We start from the raw sequence: 16,122 nt of genomic DNA, 5'->3' as shown, positions 1-16,122 counted from the left end.
TATATATATATATATATATATATATATATATATATATATATATATACTGTATATACAGAGAGAGAGAGAGAGGGGACCAGTGTATATTTCTAACTCCACAGTATTTACAGTATTGCCCTGGGGGAACATTCACTGTGATGTTGATGAAGTGCTGTGGCCAGATTCAAACTATAGTCGTCTACAGCACATTGATCTGTATGTAGAATACTTTACACATCTGCCTTTGTGTTTGTTGGGATGTATACAGTATTTTGGGGGAGAAATGTTTTTGTTTATATTACAGTATATTTGTGTTTCTGTATTTGAGTATGAATTCTACAACCAGAATTACCATTTACCAGTCATGTTGTCATTTACATCCATGTCTGTCCAAACTGTCATCGCGTTATCATTTGTATCATATTAAGATATTTGTGAAAAATGAATGAGCATATGGATTATCGAGTTATGGCCAAAAACATGTTTTGTGAAGTCACAGTGACCTTTGACCACCAAATAATCAATTCATCCTTGAGTCCAAATGGACTGTTTGTGCCAAATTTGAAGAAACTTCAGCATAAAATGATTTTATGACAGACTGCACATGAACGTATCACTGAATATACAAAAAGCACAAGTCTCTGATAAAGAATTCATACTAGAATTTTACATTGTATTGTTTTCCAATCACAGTAGAGTTTTCCATTGAGCACATAAGTGTTCAACTGGCTCTTAAAAATGGCATATGATGGTGTGTGTGTGTGTGTATCAATTGAGCACAAAATACCGTTTTGAGAAGACAGCATTGATTTGCATGCAGAGTTTTATTTTGCAGGAGATTAGTGGAGTTTTAGCTTTTGTGTAAATGTTTTTTAGATTTGTGTGTAGAGTTGAGAAAAACTGTGGTATTTGTTTTATACAATTCAAAAAAAATATGATAATTGCAGGTTTCTGCTATATTAAACGTTTGATTCGACACTTCCTCCCTGACCTACAGTATAAAAGCCAACAAGTAATGGTACTGACCAGTTATCATTTTATATCTAAAACACAGCGAGGTACAGATGATCTTTGCTGCAATAAATCCCAGCACACTACATAAATCTTCTTTAGTACTAAAACTTGCGTAGTGTATCAGCATTTGCTTACCTTTAAAGAAGACGAACCTGCCGTCGTGTCTCTCGTAGGCAGCGTCTATGTCTCCGGGCAGACCCCTCCAGAAGTGACCGATGGGCATGGGGTAGTTATCCAGAACCCTGTTCCTACGCACCCGCCAGAACCAACGGCCCTGAGGGGGAAGAAATGAACCGGTGTGTTTGAGTGTGTGTCGTCTCTTATTGCCAGTTGAATACAGCTTGAAAGACTCATTGGTTTCTCTTTGTCTTTCTTAACTCCTGAGGCTCCAAGCCAAAGTAAACCAAATTCCCAAACAGGTTCAACACGTACTGTATGGCTTCATATCTCATTCTAAGTATATTTCTCTGAGGTCCGACACTTGATGGTCATCATGCCAAGCAAACTGCGGCCTGCAGGATATCTAGACCAGAACCTACAATAAACTAACAACAGCGGATCCCCGGCAGGCTAATAATAGTCAAGTCTCCGCTCTGGTGGCTTTATTGCCCTCCCTCTGTTGATCACAGCCGGATACCAGAGAACTTTCATAAAAGAACTGTCATCGGTGGCAAGAAACAAGGAAAATCACTGGTGGTGCATTTGAACCTGAGCACAGAGCACATATATCTACTCTTTATGCTGCGCACACGCGCCAGCAGACAGATTTACACCAGCAGCCCTCACACTCATTCAGAAGTGGTGAGTCAGTAGCCCTGCTTGTCCTGGATAATGTAACTGTGAAACACTCCGTGCTGCTTCTTTCTGGCAAGCACAGCCGGTTTTGTCCTTCACACAGGACACTCTGGTAGACAGGACGGCGCAGAACGGAACGGAGGCAGCTGAGGGACGCGAACCAACCGAACAGGCCGCACGCTCCTCCGTTTGTGTGGTCTGACTGCCGCTCCTCTGCGGCGCCCAGATTAAGACTAAGTTGACCATATTAGTCCTCGGCAGAACAGAGTGCATCTCCGTGTGGGAGTTTCAATATGGAGCTCTGCTGGCCGTCTCTACGTCCAGCCCTCTGCTGTGAAGAAATACTAGCAGCGGAGAAAAGAAATGACAGCCCCTTTCTTCTTATAATGGACAGGGCTTTGTGGAGAAGAGAGAGTGGTACTGATGTGCCAAGGATTGCTCCCACTCTCACACAGGACATTAAGTAAGTTGTTCTGCCTATGCAGAGCGAGAGCAGAGAAGAGCCATGTGTCCACCATTAATAAGTGCAATTTCTGAATCGCAAATCTACAGGACAGTTTGAATATGAACAGCGCAGTGAGAAATGAAGTCCACTGCTAAATGACAATAAAACAGAGGTATTAATAGCAGTCAATGCTTGCCGACAACATTTTGCGACAATAATATCTGATGTGCATATGTCACCTTTGACTCTCTGACCACGGGACTATCAAGAAGTGAGAAAAGACGCAAGGCTGGAGCATTTCCAGAGAATATGGACACATGTTGACCTGAGATGTTGCCGTTCCATCGCGTTGCCGCAAACACCGAACAGCACCAAAGTTATTAAAATTCATCCTGAAAGGGGCCATGAATGTGTGAACCAAAGTTCATGGCCATCCGTCCAATAGTTTTTCACTAAAAAACAACAAATGTAAACTTGCTGGGTGACACTAGTTGGGAAAAAGTCATGGGATCACAAACATTGCTAGGATGCATCCTCTGGGGACTATGAATGTCCGTTCAAAATGTCATGGCAGTCCCACAGATAGATGTTGAGATGTTTCAGTCTGGAACAAAGCAGGGAAACCGACAATGCAATGCATAGAGCCGCAGCGCTTGATGGCTGAACATGAAGAAACAACGGGCCGACGGGTCATCTCTATCCGTTTAAAAACCACCAGAGGGCTAGGAAAAAGTTAATTATGGAAACTGATTAACGCTATCCAGACTGTGGATGAAACCCAAGAACATAGACATTACGGGCTGGGATGAAACCCAAGAGCACAGATATAACTGTTTGACCACGTGCAGCACTTGTCCAGGCAGCTGTACGCCAAGTCTGATTACTACTGGTCAGTGTCAGATAGGAGATATTCATAGGCTGATCTCTGTGTGTCTGGAGGGACAGGGCTCTGTTATGTTCGACTCTCCAATAACACTAATGCAAACAGAAGCACCTGCATCACTTTTTTCCATCAGCTCAAAGTAGTTTTATATTTCACTCTGGACACAGGCCCGTCAGATGGCTTACTGGGATCCAGTTCAAGATGTGGCTCATTAATGCTGTTGGATATCTTCAGCTGTTTGAATCCCTACTGCTGCGCTTCCCCGTGAAATGTCAGATATCATGACAGCATCTCATTTTCCTTTCCTTTCCTGGGTGTTCCATGTCCAGCTCTGTCTGATATCTGCACACCTCTTCAGCGGTCAGCGCTGCCAACACTGGACACCTCCGCTGACCCTGAAACACATCCTCACTTATCTGTGTAGAGCTGCACTATGTATAGAGCATCACCGCACGGATCCCGAAGAGGAGAAAGCACACAGGAAGAAATGGAGTTGTGTTCGCTGCTGAACTTTCAGTTAACTCAACGTTGAGAATGGCCACATCAACGTCTTGCATTATTGGCACCATAGTCGGACTGGCCAAAACACAAAACAAGAGCCAGACAGATGAGTCGTCGGCCCACTTTGATTAAGCACAAGCCCACATCCTCCTCCCAAACCTTGACTGACAGTTTGTTAGTTAAGGTTTTGCAGCTCAAGCGTTAAGACAGAAGACAATAGGGGATAAGCTAAGCAAGGTTTGGATTTGGCTAGCTGGCTATGTAGCAATATCTGGCGCATTTCTGTTGAAACATTCTTTCAAAAAGTTCAACTTTTCACAAAGTCAAAAGTGTCACTTTTCGTAAACTGACCAACCACAGACTGGATGGGGCGGGACATTAAAAAATGTTTTGATTTGTGTTGTACTCATTGTTATGCATAAATGGTTATGATTGTTGACTAACCCACCAATGTAGACCATATTTCTTGCACAAGGAAGTGTCGGTTGTGTATTTCTTAAACTACTGTATCATCCAATTATGATTATTATTCTACTACTGGTATTTACCATGTTAATACATGACTCAAAACATTATGTAGCTAATATGTTAATATCATACTGGTCAGATGGTTCCAGAGATTCTTCCATCTTTGTTGTCGTTGCCCTTGTACGAATATGTGCTTCTTCTGGCCAGTCTTCTCCTAAGAGCAACACGTTTCCCTTGTTTTATTTATATCTATTTAACTTAAGTTGTTGTTCTAAATGTTGTTCAGTAATCTTGTTTACATAAATGTGGCCTGGGTCACTGGGAAAGGTTGCGGTGGTCCGGTCCGAGTCTGGAAGTCCGGGGCCATTTTTCATTCCTAATCCGTCCCTGATCGACACTGACCAGGAACCATTACCTCCAGGATAGGTGAAAACACTTAGCAGATGTATGCATCAATGTCAACTTCAATAGCCGTGTGCACCGTACAGCATGTTGATAGTTAAGACACTAGGCTCACAGGAGAAAGACCAGTGTAGTTATCCTTCAAGTAGTTCATGTCACGACATTCCTCAAAAACCATGAAATTCTCAGCTGCAGAGGCAATAAAGCACACCTCCTAAGCATTCAGAGACATTTGCCGGTCAAACTAATATGGTGGACAATTCCCCCCAAAGACTTCCGCTTCCAGTGTCTTGCTAACAAGTGTCACGAAATAAGAAAAAAGCAACACTTTAAAAAAATATAACACTTTGTGACGGCCCTGCCTCTAACAGCAGTCGTGGCTGATTGACTGACATGTGACCACATGGCTGAGTTGCATAATATCAGAAGACCTTAAAGATTAAATAAATAATATGAAACAGCTGACAGCAGCTTCAGCCAACAGCGAAATGACTTGTTCTGGTAAACAGTTTTCTAAAACATACCTCCTAAAGGTAAAAAGCCAGCTAATAGGTCTGCTTATGAATGTTTTGTTTGGGTCCAGGGGCTCTTTAATGCAAACACCTGACCACACTCCACCCTTTTAACAGTGTTCCGCCTCATAAAAGACATTGGCCCTGTTGGTTTACAATCCTCCAGGACCTGATTGAAAACAGACCCCTTGTTGGCTGTGCACATGCCATTTGTTTCAAACTGGTTCTACAGAAAGGGGATAACTAATTTATTGACACAGTTAAGCTGTCAGGACAGCTCCTCTGCTGGAAGCCCACTGCATTTCCAAGCAAGGACATGTAGTAAACCACTGAGGAGGTCAACACATCTCTTCTAAAGTTGTACTGTATGCTCATAACTAAGAAGCTAGCAGGTCCGTGGCTGGAGTTCAAATCCTCAAACCAGTTACCTTGAAGACGAACATCTCTCCTCGGAGCACAGCGACCGTGTCAAAGTTCCCTTCACAGATATTGGGTCCATAGTGGTCTGGTCTTTCGGTGGTCCTGGGGCGGTCAGGGTGCCGAGGAGGTGTCTGAGGGGGCCTGGGCTCCGGTCGACGGGGTGTCACGGTGGGCAGGGCCTGGGTGGGGCTGCCGCCTGGTTGACCTGTATGGACAAACGGACAGGAGGGGGGTTGACATGTTTTATCACATTATGCATAATGACAAGATATAAGGCTGAGCGAATGAAAAGAGCACACTAAAGCTCAATACTGCCTCATTTACATGAATGAAAGAACTGGGTATGAATAGGAATAAACTTAAAGTTAGTGTCAAAGAGTCAAAACTGCTTGAAGGAATAGTTCAACATGATATACATACATCTGTTTGTTTTCTTGCCAGGAGTTAGCTGAGAAGATTGATACCACTCTCATATACAGTACATCTTTAGGATACAGACAGATACAGTGAGGAGACGGTTAGCTTAGCGTAGCATAAAGAATGGAAACTAACTATACGATTATCGTGGCCAAAATAATTCACAATAAGTATATTATGACGATAATCAACAGAAAATCTGAATAAAAAAACAAAACAATTATAATAATGCTACTTTGTTTCTGAGCTCTTTGTCTATCTTTTTGGCAAATGAATAACACTCAAAATACAAGTGTAGGAAGATGGAGAGATAGTCTGTAACCATAACCAAACATTTACACAATATGTTTGATATTATTTTTGGTACAGATTAAACGAGCAGGAAATAAATGTGCTACTTAGCGAGCTTTAGAGGTATTGGTAAAAAAAAAAATCCCCTGCTTTCAGTCTTTATGCTAAGCTAACCGTCTCCCACCTGTAACTCCATATTTAACTGATATGACAATGTAATCAGTTTTCTCATCTAACGCTCAGCAAAAATTTCCAGAGATGTCGCACTATGGCTTTAATATTTTCAAAACACTAATTGAAAATGGATTCCAAGATAAATCAAGTCAATCTATTGGTATTGGTAAACTTGTCTTTGACAGAGTGGTACTTTTGTTGTTGTTCTGTTTCTATACTACAGAAAGTGTGAAACACCAGCTCACGTCCTGGTGATTCAACACACTGTAAGGAGAGCGTCGTCCATTAAACACTAAACAGCCTACCATAGATCTGCTGTATGCCCCGCAGATCGTCCTCGGGCAACTGGAAGTTCTCTGTCTCCATCCATTGATAAAAGGGAGCCATGATGGCCAGCGGGTTGTTGGAGTGCTCTAAACCCAGGGCGTGGCCCAGCTCGTGCACCGCCACCAGGAAGAGGTCATTACCTGTGTGAACAATCGTAAAATATGCACTTCATTTTGTTTACCTTTAATCTTTGGAAAGGGATTGCTTGAGTATATTCAGAAGAAGAGAGAAAGAATAGATGTATCCCTCTGCATTCATACATGTGTGTCTTATGAAAATCACTTATGGGGCCGCATAAGCTGCAGCTCAGAGGGAGCAGGAAGTCCCAATGAATACATTCCTATAAGTTCATCTCTGAAGGGATTTTGGGTACTTCCCCTCGGTCAACACCTCTTTATTGCCCGGCCCTGCTCTCCGTGAACTCTGAACTCGCGAGCCATTTTGTCTGGCGCAGCGATTGGTCGGATTTTAGCGCTAGTGACATCATGCTGTCGGGGGAATTGGGACCTGGTGATGTCACTGCTGTGTGGGGGGGAAGGGGAGACGATCTGGATGCCTGTCCTTGTGCATCTCCTCATTTGCAAAAGGCACATACACACAAGGACAATCACAGTGCACATCTCCCCCACCATCTGTAATTTCAGAGTCACATGAATGTCCTCGCGGCATCCTAAGCTGTGAGGGGACAAAACAGCAGAGGGGGCGAGACGGAGTGCTAGAGGTGGCCGAGGATGGAGAGAGAGAGAGGAGATAAAGAGGCCTTTGTGAGGTAACTGTGACAACCGCTCAGTTGGATGGACAAAAGCAGCAGCAGACTTCAAAGGTCTCGGCAAAGTTAGGAGTTCAGCCAATGCAACTATTGCTTTCTGACTCCACATTTTGTCATTCAAGTCCCACTTCAGGTCTTCGAGGCATTGTTCGCTTGTTTACCACATCTCACACCTCCCTGCAAAGGACACGCACACTAAAGCGGCGCCACGACAACCACAGTCTCTCTGCCAGTGAGTTACTCACATTAGTCTCATCTGACCACAAACAATGAAAGACTCTGACCTTTATATCTGAGTGAGGTGTGTTTTAGGGAGATGAAAAGAGCAAAAAGCTGTTTTTTGTTAGAGCCTCCGTGTGAAAAGAAGGCTGGTTAATGGCACTGTGCGTCACAAGGTTTACACCAACAGAACTGTTCTTCGCTGACGAATGAGACTGAGCTCAAGGGGAAGAGAAGCAACCACGGCTGCAAAGAACGGATGAAAGGTATTTGTGCTTTTACCGCCAACTGACGTCGCATTCATTTTTTATGTGTAGCTATAGATCCCTAAGCCAAAGCCTGTCTCTGTTTGACCCTGCCTAAAAGGAGGTCAGAGGTCACGATTCTGGGCAGGGCAGACGACTTCTCATTTTAAACAATTATACTGTTTCATGCGAGGTTAAGATACAATCTCCTTTACTTTTGTTTGCCCCAGCATATGAACAGTGGTTCTGGAGGAATTCTCCTGAAACATCTGCGTCAGTACTGCGGTACTGGAGCTCAGTAAATTGGTTATTTGTCCGACTGATATATTCAAATTGTTTATTTTGTTCGACTAACAGTGTAAAACCTAACAATATTCAGAAGCAGAACATCTTTACATTTGACGAACTAGAACCATAGACTGGTTGCTGTTTTGATTGATAATAGCCAAAAACAGATCTGCTGAATGAAGCTCGATTGGTCTGGATGCTATACAACACAAAAGACACGGTCACCCAATCAGGTGGATCAATCTGCATGAGTTTCGCCAGCAGAAAAAAATAAAGACAAAATTCAAATTTCACCACCGGATTTAGCATTTGTGCGATACGAAGATAGTAGGAACGCTGAAGTTGAATGAGGACTTCATCTGTGAAAAATTTGATTAATTAGACGTGAGTCCAACTCAAGTCAGACAGGATTGTAATTTGCTTCTGCTTTGCTTTTAAGCAGCGCGGTGCAACAAAGGGACCGGTCTAAAGAGTGGAACACACTCCCACTTACTGTGGCATTCCTCCGTCCCTGTGATCTGTCCTGCTGCACATCCCACACACAGCTGATCACAGAGATACACACACACACACACACACACACACACACAGTGTATCTGTCTGTCTGTGGCTGTTGTGTGTATGGAGATAACAGGGCAAGAAAGCCCATTGTTGCGAGAAAAAGAAAATCCCTCAGCAGGGTTAATGGGTGCACAGAAAGAGGAGGAACTCTGAAGACTTGTCTTAATTCTCACTGCTGCATATGATGAGCTTAGTGCTTGACATTGGTGTTAAGAGTTGTAATTCAGTGTGGCTTTGTGGCACAAGGCAGTTCCTGTGCCAAAGCACACTGTATATTATCCATCGGGCTTACCCATAATAATAACAATCAGGTTTATCCAAAAGTTTGGCGCGCCTCTCCTCACACAGCGTTGCCAACAGCGGCGTGAAAAATACATCAAAAGGTGCGGCCTGATCGGGAATAGCGCGGAAACTATTTTTCAGAGAGATTCGCCCAGCGGTTTTCCCGAAAATCACGGAAAACCCCGAAAAACTGAGCAAAATGAAGTTTGGCGCGCTTCTCCTCACACAGCGTTGCCAACAGCGGCGTGAAAAATACATCAACGTGCGGCCTGATCGGGAATAGTGTGCTATCTATTTTCCGGAGAGATTCGCTTGCGGTTTTCCTGAAAATTCCCGAAAATCCCCAAAAACTGAGCAAAATTTCTTCATTCACTTGAATGGGGTTTCGGCGTGAAGACAGCTAAAAAAACACTTAACTTTGGGCACATATTGACTAGCCGTACATTAACGTAGAAACATGATTCAAAGTTTAAAACGTAGACACAATGCTGCACTTTATTGAGCTAAAGGGACATTTTGATAGCTAGCACAGTTTTTATGAAGTCGCAGATTAAGTTTCAGGTTTTATAATGGGTGTGTATTGCGCAGCTCGTTAAGAGCTAGAGTGAGAGCATAACTGTCAGAGTGGAGCGGAGCAGGAAAATATTCTGTGATTCTTCCAAACAAATTGCTCTAGCTCCCACAATTTTTACTCTATATACACCATTTTTGGCCAAAAAGCTTGGAAATGTTGTGCTGTCGCACACAGATGTCTGTGGAATCCCACAGATTTACACATTTGGCTCAAAGAGCCACAGAGCGACATGAACTCCAACCAACTGCTCCATTAGACTCCATGTTAAATCTGACCACTCATTTCTCAAAGAAAGCAGACGGTACCAGTTTTGCACATTGCGCTGGAGCTCACATTTTAACACCACAAACATAAAAAACACATCTCCGCATTTGCCAGAGTCTTATCTCTCTCACGGTATCCATATTCTATTGATTAGTCTCATGGTTTTGGTATGAAGGGCATATGTTTGACAGGTAGTTTTGTTGAAAATCACTGTTCACTCTCTCTTAATTAGCCTCTAACACACAGGTGCTCCAATCACCAACATGCACCCAAGCACACAGGTGTTTATATGAGCTCATTAGTGATGTTGATAAACACACAGAGGCACTGAGACACACACGCACATACACTCCTCTCCCTCTATCTCTCTGTCTGTCTCTCTCTCTCTGTGTGTGAGTCATTCAGGTCTTGGAGACTTTTAGAGGACCCCCCCCCCATTTTAAAATAAAAGCTGCACACACATGATTTAGAGATATACGTGATGCAGCTCAGCCAATCAAATATGGGTATTCTGATAAGTTTCCTGATTCGCCGCACCGCGACACAAGAGGGAGAGACGAGGAAAGACATGGCAGAGCAGGACAATAGTTATGTAAGCTGTAAAAGATAAAACAGAGGAGTCTCTCTCCCTCCCTCCCCCTCTCTCTCTCTGTCATTCAGGTCTTAGATATTTTTAGAGGACTTTTCCCCCCCCTCCCCCCATTTCAAATTAAAAGCCCCACAGAATGAATTCTAACTGGAATGCTTGTGATGAAGCCTCTCATTTTAGTGTCAAACATTATGATTCTGTCTCCTCTCCCCCTCTCTCACCCACCCAGTCCCACCCTTTCAAAATAAAAGCCCCACAAATACAAGTTTCAATCCAAGAGTATGAATCTAAAATGCAGAAAAGAGAGTAGCGCTATCTCAATTGAACCTGAATGACACTACCGGTAACATTGGCGTGTGTATATATTGCGATTTCTTCGGGCAGTAGAAGCCACACTGTCAAAATTTCTTTAGGAATTTTCTAGTTGGGTTTGGGGTTCATATTAAAGAAAGTGTTCGGATGGGTTTGGGCAATGATTTCAGCAAACTGAAGTCCTCAAAAGAACAAAAGTCCAAACACGTGCCTGGCGCTGCTCGTACAGAGGGATCACAGAGGTAATGGATTAGGTAAGTCAGAGGACTACAAAGAGGTCGGCTTTGAACCTGCACAGAGGTAAATGGAGCAGCCGGAGCCTGACAAATGAGAGATGATGTAGCTAGCTGAGCCGTGCCAACTCTAGTTAGGGGCGGAGCAAAGCGATGGGGACAGCTGTTTGCAATCAGCTATACAGATCCATTACAACCGATACATGACACGACACAGGGCTGCAAACTGCTCATCAGCTGGAATGGCCGAAGGCCTAAATAACCACCGACATCCCTAAAGACCTAAAGAAAAAGCTTCTCAACACTGCAAGCTGTCAACTTGTGCATCAAAACCTCCACCCACCTGAAGACGGCGTTTCTGTTCCTAAAGACCTCTCCTAGAAAGGTGTTTGTTTTCGATTAGCATGTTTGGAACGACATTTCCTTCCCACTTGTTAATTCTGCTTTCAGTTATTTTCCTTTGTAGCATTTGGCCGTGACTAAAGAAAACCACCACTGTCCCTAAAATCCGCAATGCAACAGACGTTCCCTATTCTTCCGGCGGTGAGCATTTACCTTGTATGTTGTGGTTTCCTATGGTCCACGGTTCATCCGAGTCAAAGTGGGTGTCCCCGCCCATTCCGGGTCCCGGGAAGTATGCGTGCGCCAGGAAGCCTCCCTCCCCATCAAAAGGAGAGCTGTCTCCATGGAAGCCCGAAGCGAAGAAGATCATGATGTCGGGCTCCTTGCGGCGTCCGTATTTGATCTCCTGGTAGGGAATCTCCTCAAAGGTCAATGGGGTCACCGTCTCCCAGACTTTGAACGCCCGACGGATGGCTTCGTATGAGTTGTACTCTCCGATCTTGGGAGTGTAATTCTGGATGCTACGGGAACAAATGAGGGAAGAGGGAAAAGCATATCACTTTGTGGATTCATGGGCAACAAAGGAAATGAAAAACATAAAAGCTGAATTCATTCAAATCCCAACTTAATTTTTTTACAGTAGCCTCCTACAACTAGTAAGACTAGCAAACGGTCTTTCTGTTACCTGTAAGTGAGGTGGCCTTTGTTCCATTTATGTCCCGTGAGGGCAAAGCGCTTCCGCCGCACGTTGGTTTTGATCTGGCCTCCAAACTTGTCGGGCACGCCGCAGCGGGGTCTCTTCATGGCACTGAAGGAGTTAAAAGGAAGTCAGCAGCAGGAAGGAGAGGAGATGAAGGGGAACACCATGTAAAAACCTCCACTTTCTCCTCTTGATGTCTGTGTTCTTTGTGTTGTTTAATTTAAAGCCCCCTAGTGCAGCCAGCTCACAGATCCTGTTCCTCAAAAGGAACTCATCCTGTCCTAGTTACAAGTCCATGTTGACAAATTCTAGGTCAAACCATCCTATTAAAAACATTTCAGTGGCTCTGCAAAACTACCAATTGAACTACAGTTTGGGGCCTAAAATGTGTTGCAGGACAGTGGTCCATAATGTTTTTTCTTCTTATGAGTGGGTGTAAGTCTTTAATCCGTGCTTGACCTGATGGTTTGAGGGTCCATCTGTCCAGTGACCTCCAGGCTGTAGAACCGCTGCATGTCGCTGATGGCATAGGATAGGATCTGAGCCGATCGCATGGTGGACATCTGTCTGCTGGCCTGGGGCAGGTACCCGTACATCCTCAGCCATGACTGGAGACAGGAAGAAAAACATACAGGAATCTGTTACAGATACTGAGTATTCCTAAATCAAGGCTCACTAGATTCATATCGACATATTGACAGAATCAAATTCATAAAGATTTACCCAAAGACAGAAAGTGTACACAATAGGCCTTTATACCCAGACAGTTCACTCTACACAGACGTTTATGATCTAGAAGTGAATTATGACAAGAAAATGCAAATAGAAATGATGGAAAGTGACTGAAACTGTCTTTCTCCTTCTGTAATCATGAGGTTTGCCCTGGTACTCAGACGGACACCCGTCTCACTGCGAGACCTACTCTACCACACTGTCTTCTGGGAGCGTGTGTGGAGGGGTGTAATGACAGACTTTAGGGAGAAAATGTGAAATCGAACCCATTCACAGATGACGCAAAAGTCCATCCCACCTGTTATGTGGAAACCTAATATGACGCGCACACACAAGCCAAGCGCTTGCACATCGGGTAGTCTGAGACACCAGATAGGCCGACACATGGACACGCTCCCCACGGGTGGGTGGGGTGCGGGGGGATGCAGCAGGGCGTTTATCTGAGTGTGCACGTGTGCTCACGCACGTTTGCCTACCATGTTGATCGGAGGCCAGAGATGCACCAATTGCCGTTTTTATGGCTTTTCTTTAACAGAAAATTATATTGTTTGTTTATCCATATCAGAGAAGAATATTATTCTATACTGTGTATAGTATATCTATCTCAAACTATGTATTGATGTGTCTATTCACGCACTGAATCAGTACAGGAATGTAAAGGTGTGTGACTGTGTGTATTACATGATATTAATTGACAGACAAAGGGTTTATTATGTTGTATGTACGTCCCACACAAACAAAGTGTCCCCATGGTCCAATGAAAAGGAATTACAAAGAGCCTCCCAGACCTTCCTTGATTTACCGTTTCCGCTCTCCTCCCTGAGTATCCTGCTCTGTCTGCACTACTACAACAGGACTGCATGTAATAGAGCCCACCGATGAGAGGAATGGACGTTAGCGACACAGAGCCCAGTTGGGTGATACCATCCTCCACCATTAGAGCAGATTAATGCAGTAACATCTGATCAATCAATCACTGACAGAGGCTGAGCTGAGTCTGACAGAGCCCGACGGCCTCTCATCCATCATCATGATCATTGGGATCAATTACGGCACTAGATGACTACTGTCAGCCGCTACATATAGAAGGCCTCTGATGAAGTAGCACCTCTGAAGGTTAAGCTTTTACTTCAAAAGTTCTTCTGACAGCAGCAAAAAAGTTCTTCAGAAAGCTCATTTGCCAAAAAAAAAGAAAGATGAAATAAAAGATCAAATGTTGGAAGTAAAAGCAGAGGATCCGTATGTAATTCAACAAGTCTTGATGTGCTTCTTCTGGTCTCTTTCTCTCTTTAGGTTAGAAAACATATTCGATAAAACGCATCTTTACAATTTGATGAAGTCAATGCAGAAGAAATGTCTGTGGTGAAAACACGGCACACTCAAAGGAGCCGAGCGGAGAACCCGGTGTCTCTATAGTCTCTCTGCTGGCGGTCCGGGAGGTCCAGGGTGCACACCGGGCGTTCGAGCCCTCAGGCCCTCACAGCCCGCTTCATTTTTGTAAAGACAGGCTGCTATGTGGTGAGCTCTGTGGGTCTGCTACTCCAGCAGTTGATGCCCTTTTCAGTTATCACGTATTATTATATATGGTATTGCGCATTATTATATTAATATCATACAGTGCAGAGCTAAAGCGCTATACACTCTGTAATATATGTCTCGTGTCACCCTATACCGTCCTATTATACTTCATACTATACTCTTTGTACACAAGTACTTTAACTACTGCTGGTCAATTTGTATTGGCAGTCGGAGCACACATATCTCATTATTGCACAGTAAACACACAACACTAAAGCTTTTTACTTCAGTCTGTTGTACATTTTCTCTACTTGCAGTTTACTTTTTGTATCTGAATAGAGACGTCACTGATTTTCGATATACTGTAAGTGCAGTTGTCACCACTATCATATTTTGTTTCTTCTTCTGCTGCTGTAACACCTCATTTCCTGGGGATCAATTAAGAGTTATCTCATCTCTTTCACATGTTATTAACACCTTTATTATTTCCTCTTGCAGACGTAGAGCTTAAAAAACCTTTTTATTATTTGAGCATTTTCTCTCTCTCTCTCTCTCTCTGGCAGTCCACTCTGTGGGTGAGTGTGTGGGAGCAGGAAGAGGAGTACAGAGGGGTGAACTTGACGTGACCGAGACCAACCTCTGCCTTTAAGATAAGGAAGCTTCAGCAAACACACACACACACACACACACACACACTGTCCAATGCAAACATGCACTTCCTGACACACTATCTAAATACACTCACACCCGAACACACACACACACACAGGCAAGGGAAACAGGTGGCAGGGTTCAAAAAACACTCTTCTCATCTGAAATAACCTAAGGGTTCATGTTTTCATTTGCTACACAATAGCTAAGATCAGTAGAGAGCCTTTGACAGTTTGTAAGCAACAGATATGCATGTATGTGTAGGAGTAACCTAGCATGTAACGTGTTCATGAACAGAACGTCAAACACCATGACAAAGGGTTTTTTAAAGGGAGCTACAAGCGGTCCAGCGGTGGTCAACACATTTAATAGCTTGTAGCCATAGCCGGTATTATGGTTCAACCAGAGACCGTGTTAACTGGTGGCTCTCTCGTAGTGCGGGCAGCTGTTGAAAACACCAACGTGTCCTCGTAAAAGCCTTTGATTAACATTAAATACATACTAATCTGTATTTATTGCCTAACTTTCCTTGCTAATGTGTTTTTGTTTTGCGTTGTTTTTTCATAAAGTGATTAAAAAAGCCACCGACCCTCCAAACTCTTGAGATGCAGAGTATTGTTCTTACTAAAGAGATTAGTTGAGTTGAAGAGAATACAATACATGGATTTACTAAATGACAAAAACAACTAAGCAGTATTTCATGTCACTTAATGGTTCATATTTCATCCTGCCTGAAGATAAAAACAGGGCGCTTGTTTTAATGCGCCCCCCCCCCCCTGTATCTCCACACGGTCGTCATTGCAGCAGTGATAGCACTTGATGAAAAAGGGAAATGCCTTCATGTCCGTTGGCGTTTGTGGAATCTGATGTTGTCTCTGCACACTTTGGGACAAGTATTTACAACAGGCTGCAGTCGGGTTAACGCGCTGGGAGCTGCAGCGCCGTCGGGGAAGACATATGGAGGCACGAGAACCCGTTGCCGCCCCTCACCTCAAGCAGCAAAGCACCTCAGTGTGGCCGCTCACCTTCCCTCATCAGCTGGGCTGAATACGAAACAAGAGGGAGAGCCTCGTGCACGCTCGGCCTCGTCTATTAAATCTTTCAAAGAGTCCTTGAGCTCACCTGCCAAAACCAGACCCAGCAATATACAAGGAGTTGTAAAAGCTGCCAGGACCGTGTGTGTGTGTGTGTGTGTGTGTGTGTGTGTGTGTGTGT

General features: G+C 43.8%; 1 protein-coding gene across 1 annotated transcript in view; it reads right to left on the bottom strand.

Annotated features, from left to right (window-relative positions):
• Positions 1-16,122, bottom strand: part of mmp15b (matrix metallopeptidase 15b) — a 35,666-nt gene that overhangs the window by 15,189 nt on the left and 4,355 nt on the right. Inside the window, exons 2-7 of the mRNA XM_031846251.1 lie at positions 12,466-12,614; positions 11,992-12,114; positions 11,520-11,827; positions 6,607-6,768; positions 5,428-5,624; positions 1,129-1,267 (exon numbers count right to left, since the gene is read on the bottom strand). Of these exons, the coding sequence (XP_031702111.1) occupies positions 1,129-1,267; positions 5,428-5,624; positions 6,607-6,768; positions 11,520-11,827; positions 11,992-12,114; positions 12,466-12,614 (1,078 nt within the window). The remainder of the gene's footprint in view (positions 1-1,128; positions 1,268-5,427; positions 5,625-6,606; positions 6,769-11,519; positions 11,828-11,991; positions 12,115-12,465; positions 12,615-16,122) is intronic.

This window comes from Anarrhichthys ocellatus, unplaced genomic scaffold (assembly GCF_004355925.1).
Source record: "Anarrhichthys ocellatus isolate YVR2014 unplaced genomic scaffold, GSC_Weel_1.0 scaffold6, whole genome shotgun sequence".
In the NCBI taxonomy this organism is placed as follows: Eukaryota; Metazoa; Chordata; class Actinopteri; order Perciformes; family Anarhichadidae; genus Anarrhichthys; species Anarrhichthys ocellatus.
Note: the sequence above shows the minus strand (reverse complement) of the source record. Positions and strands in the feature narration are given on the sequence as shown.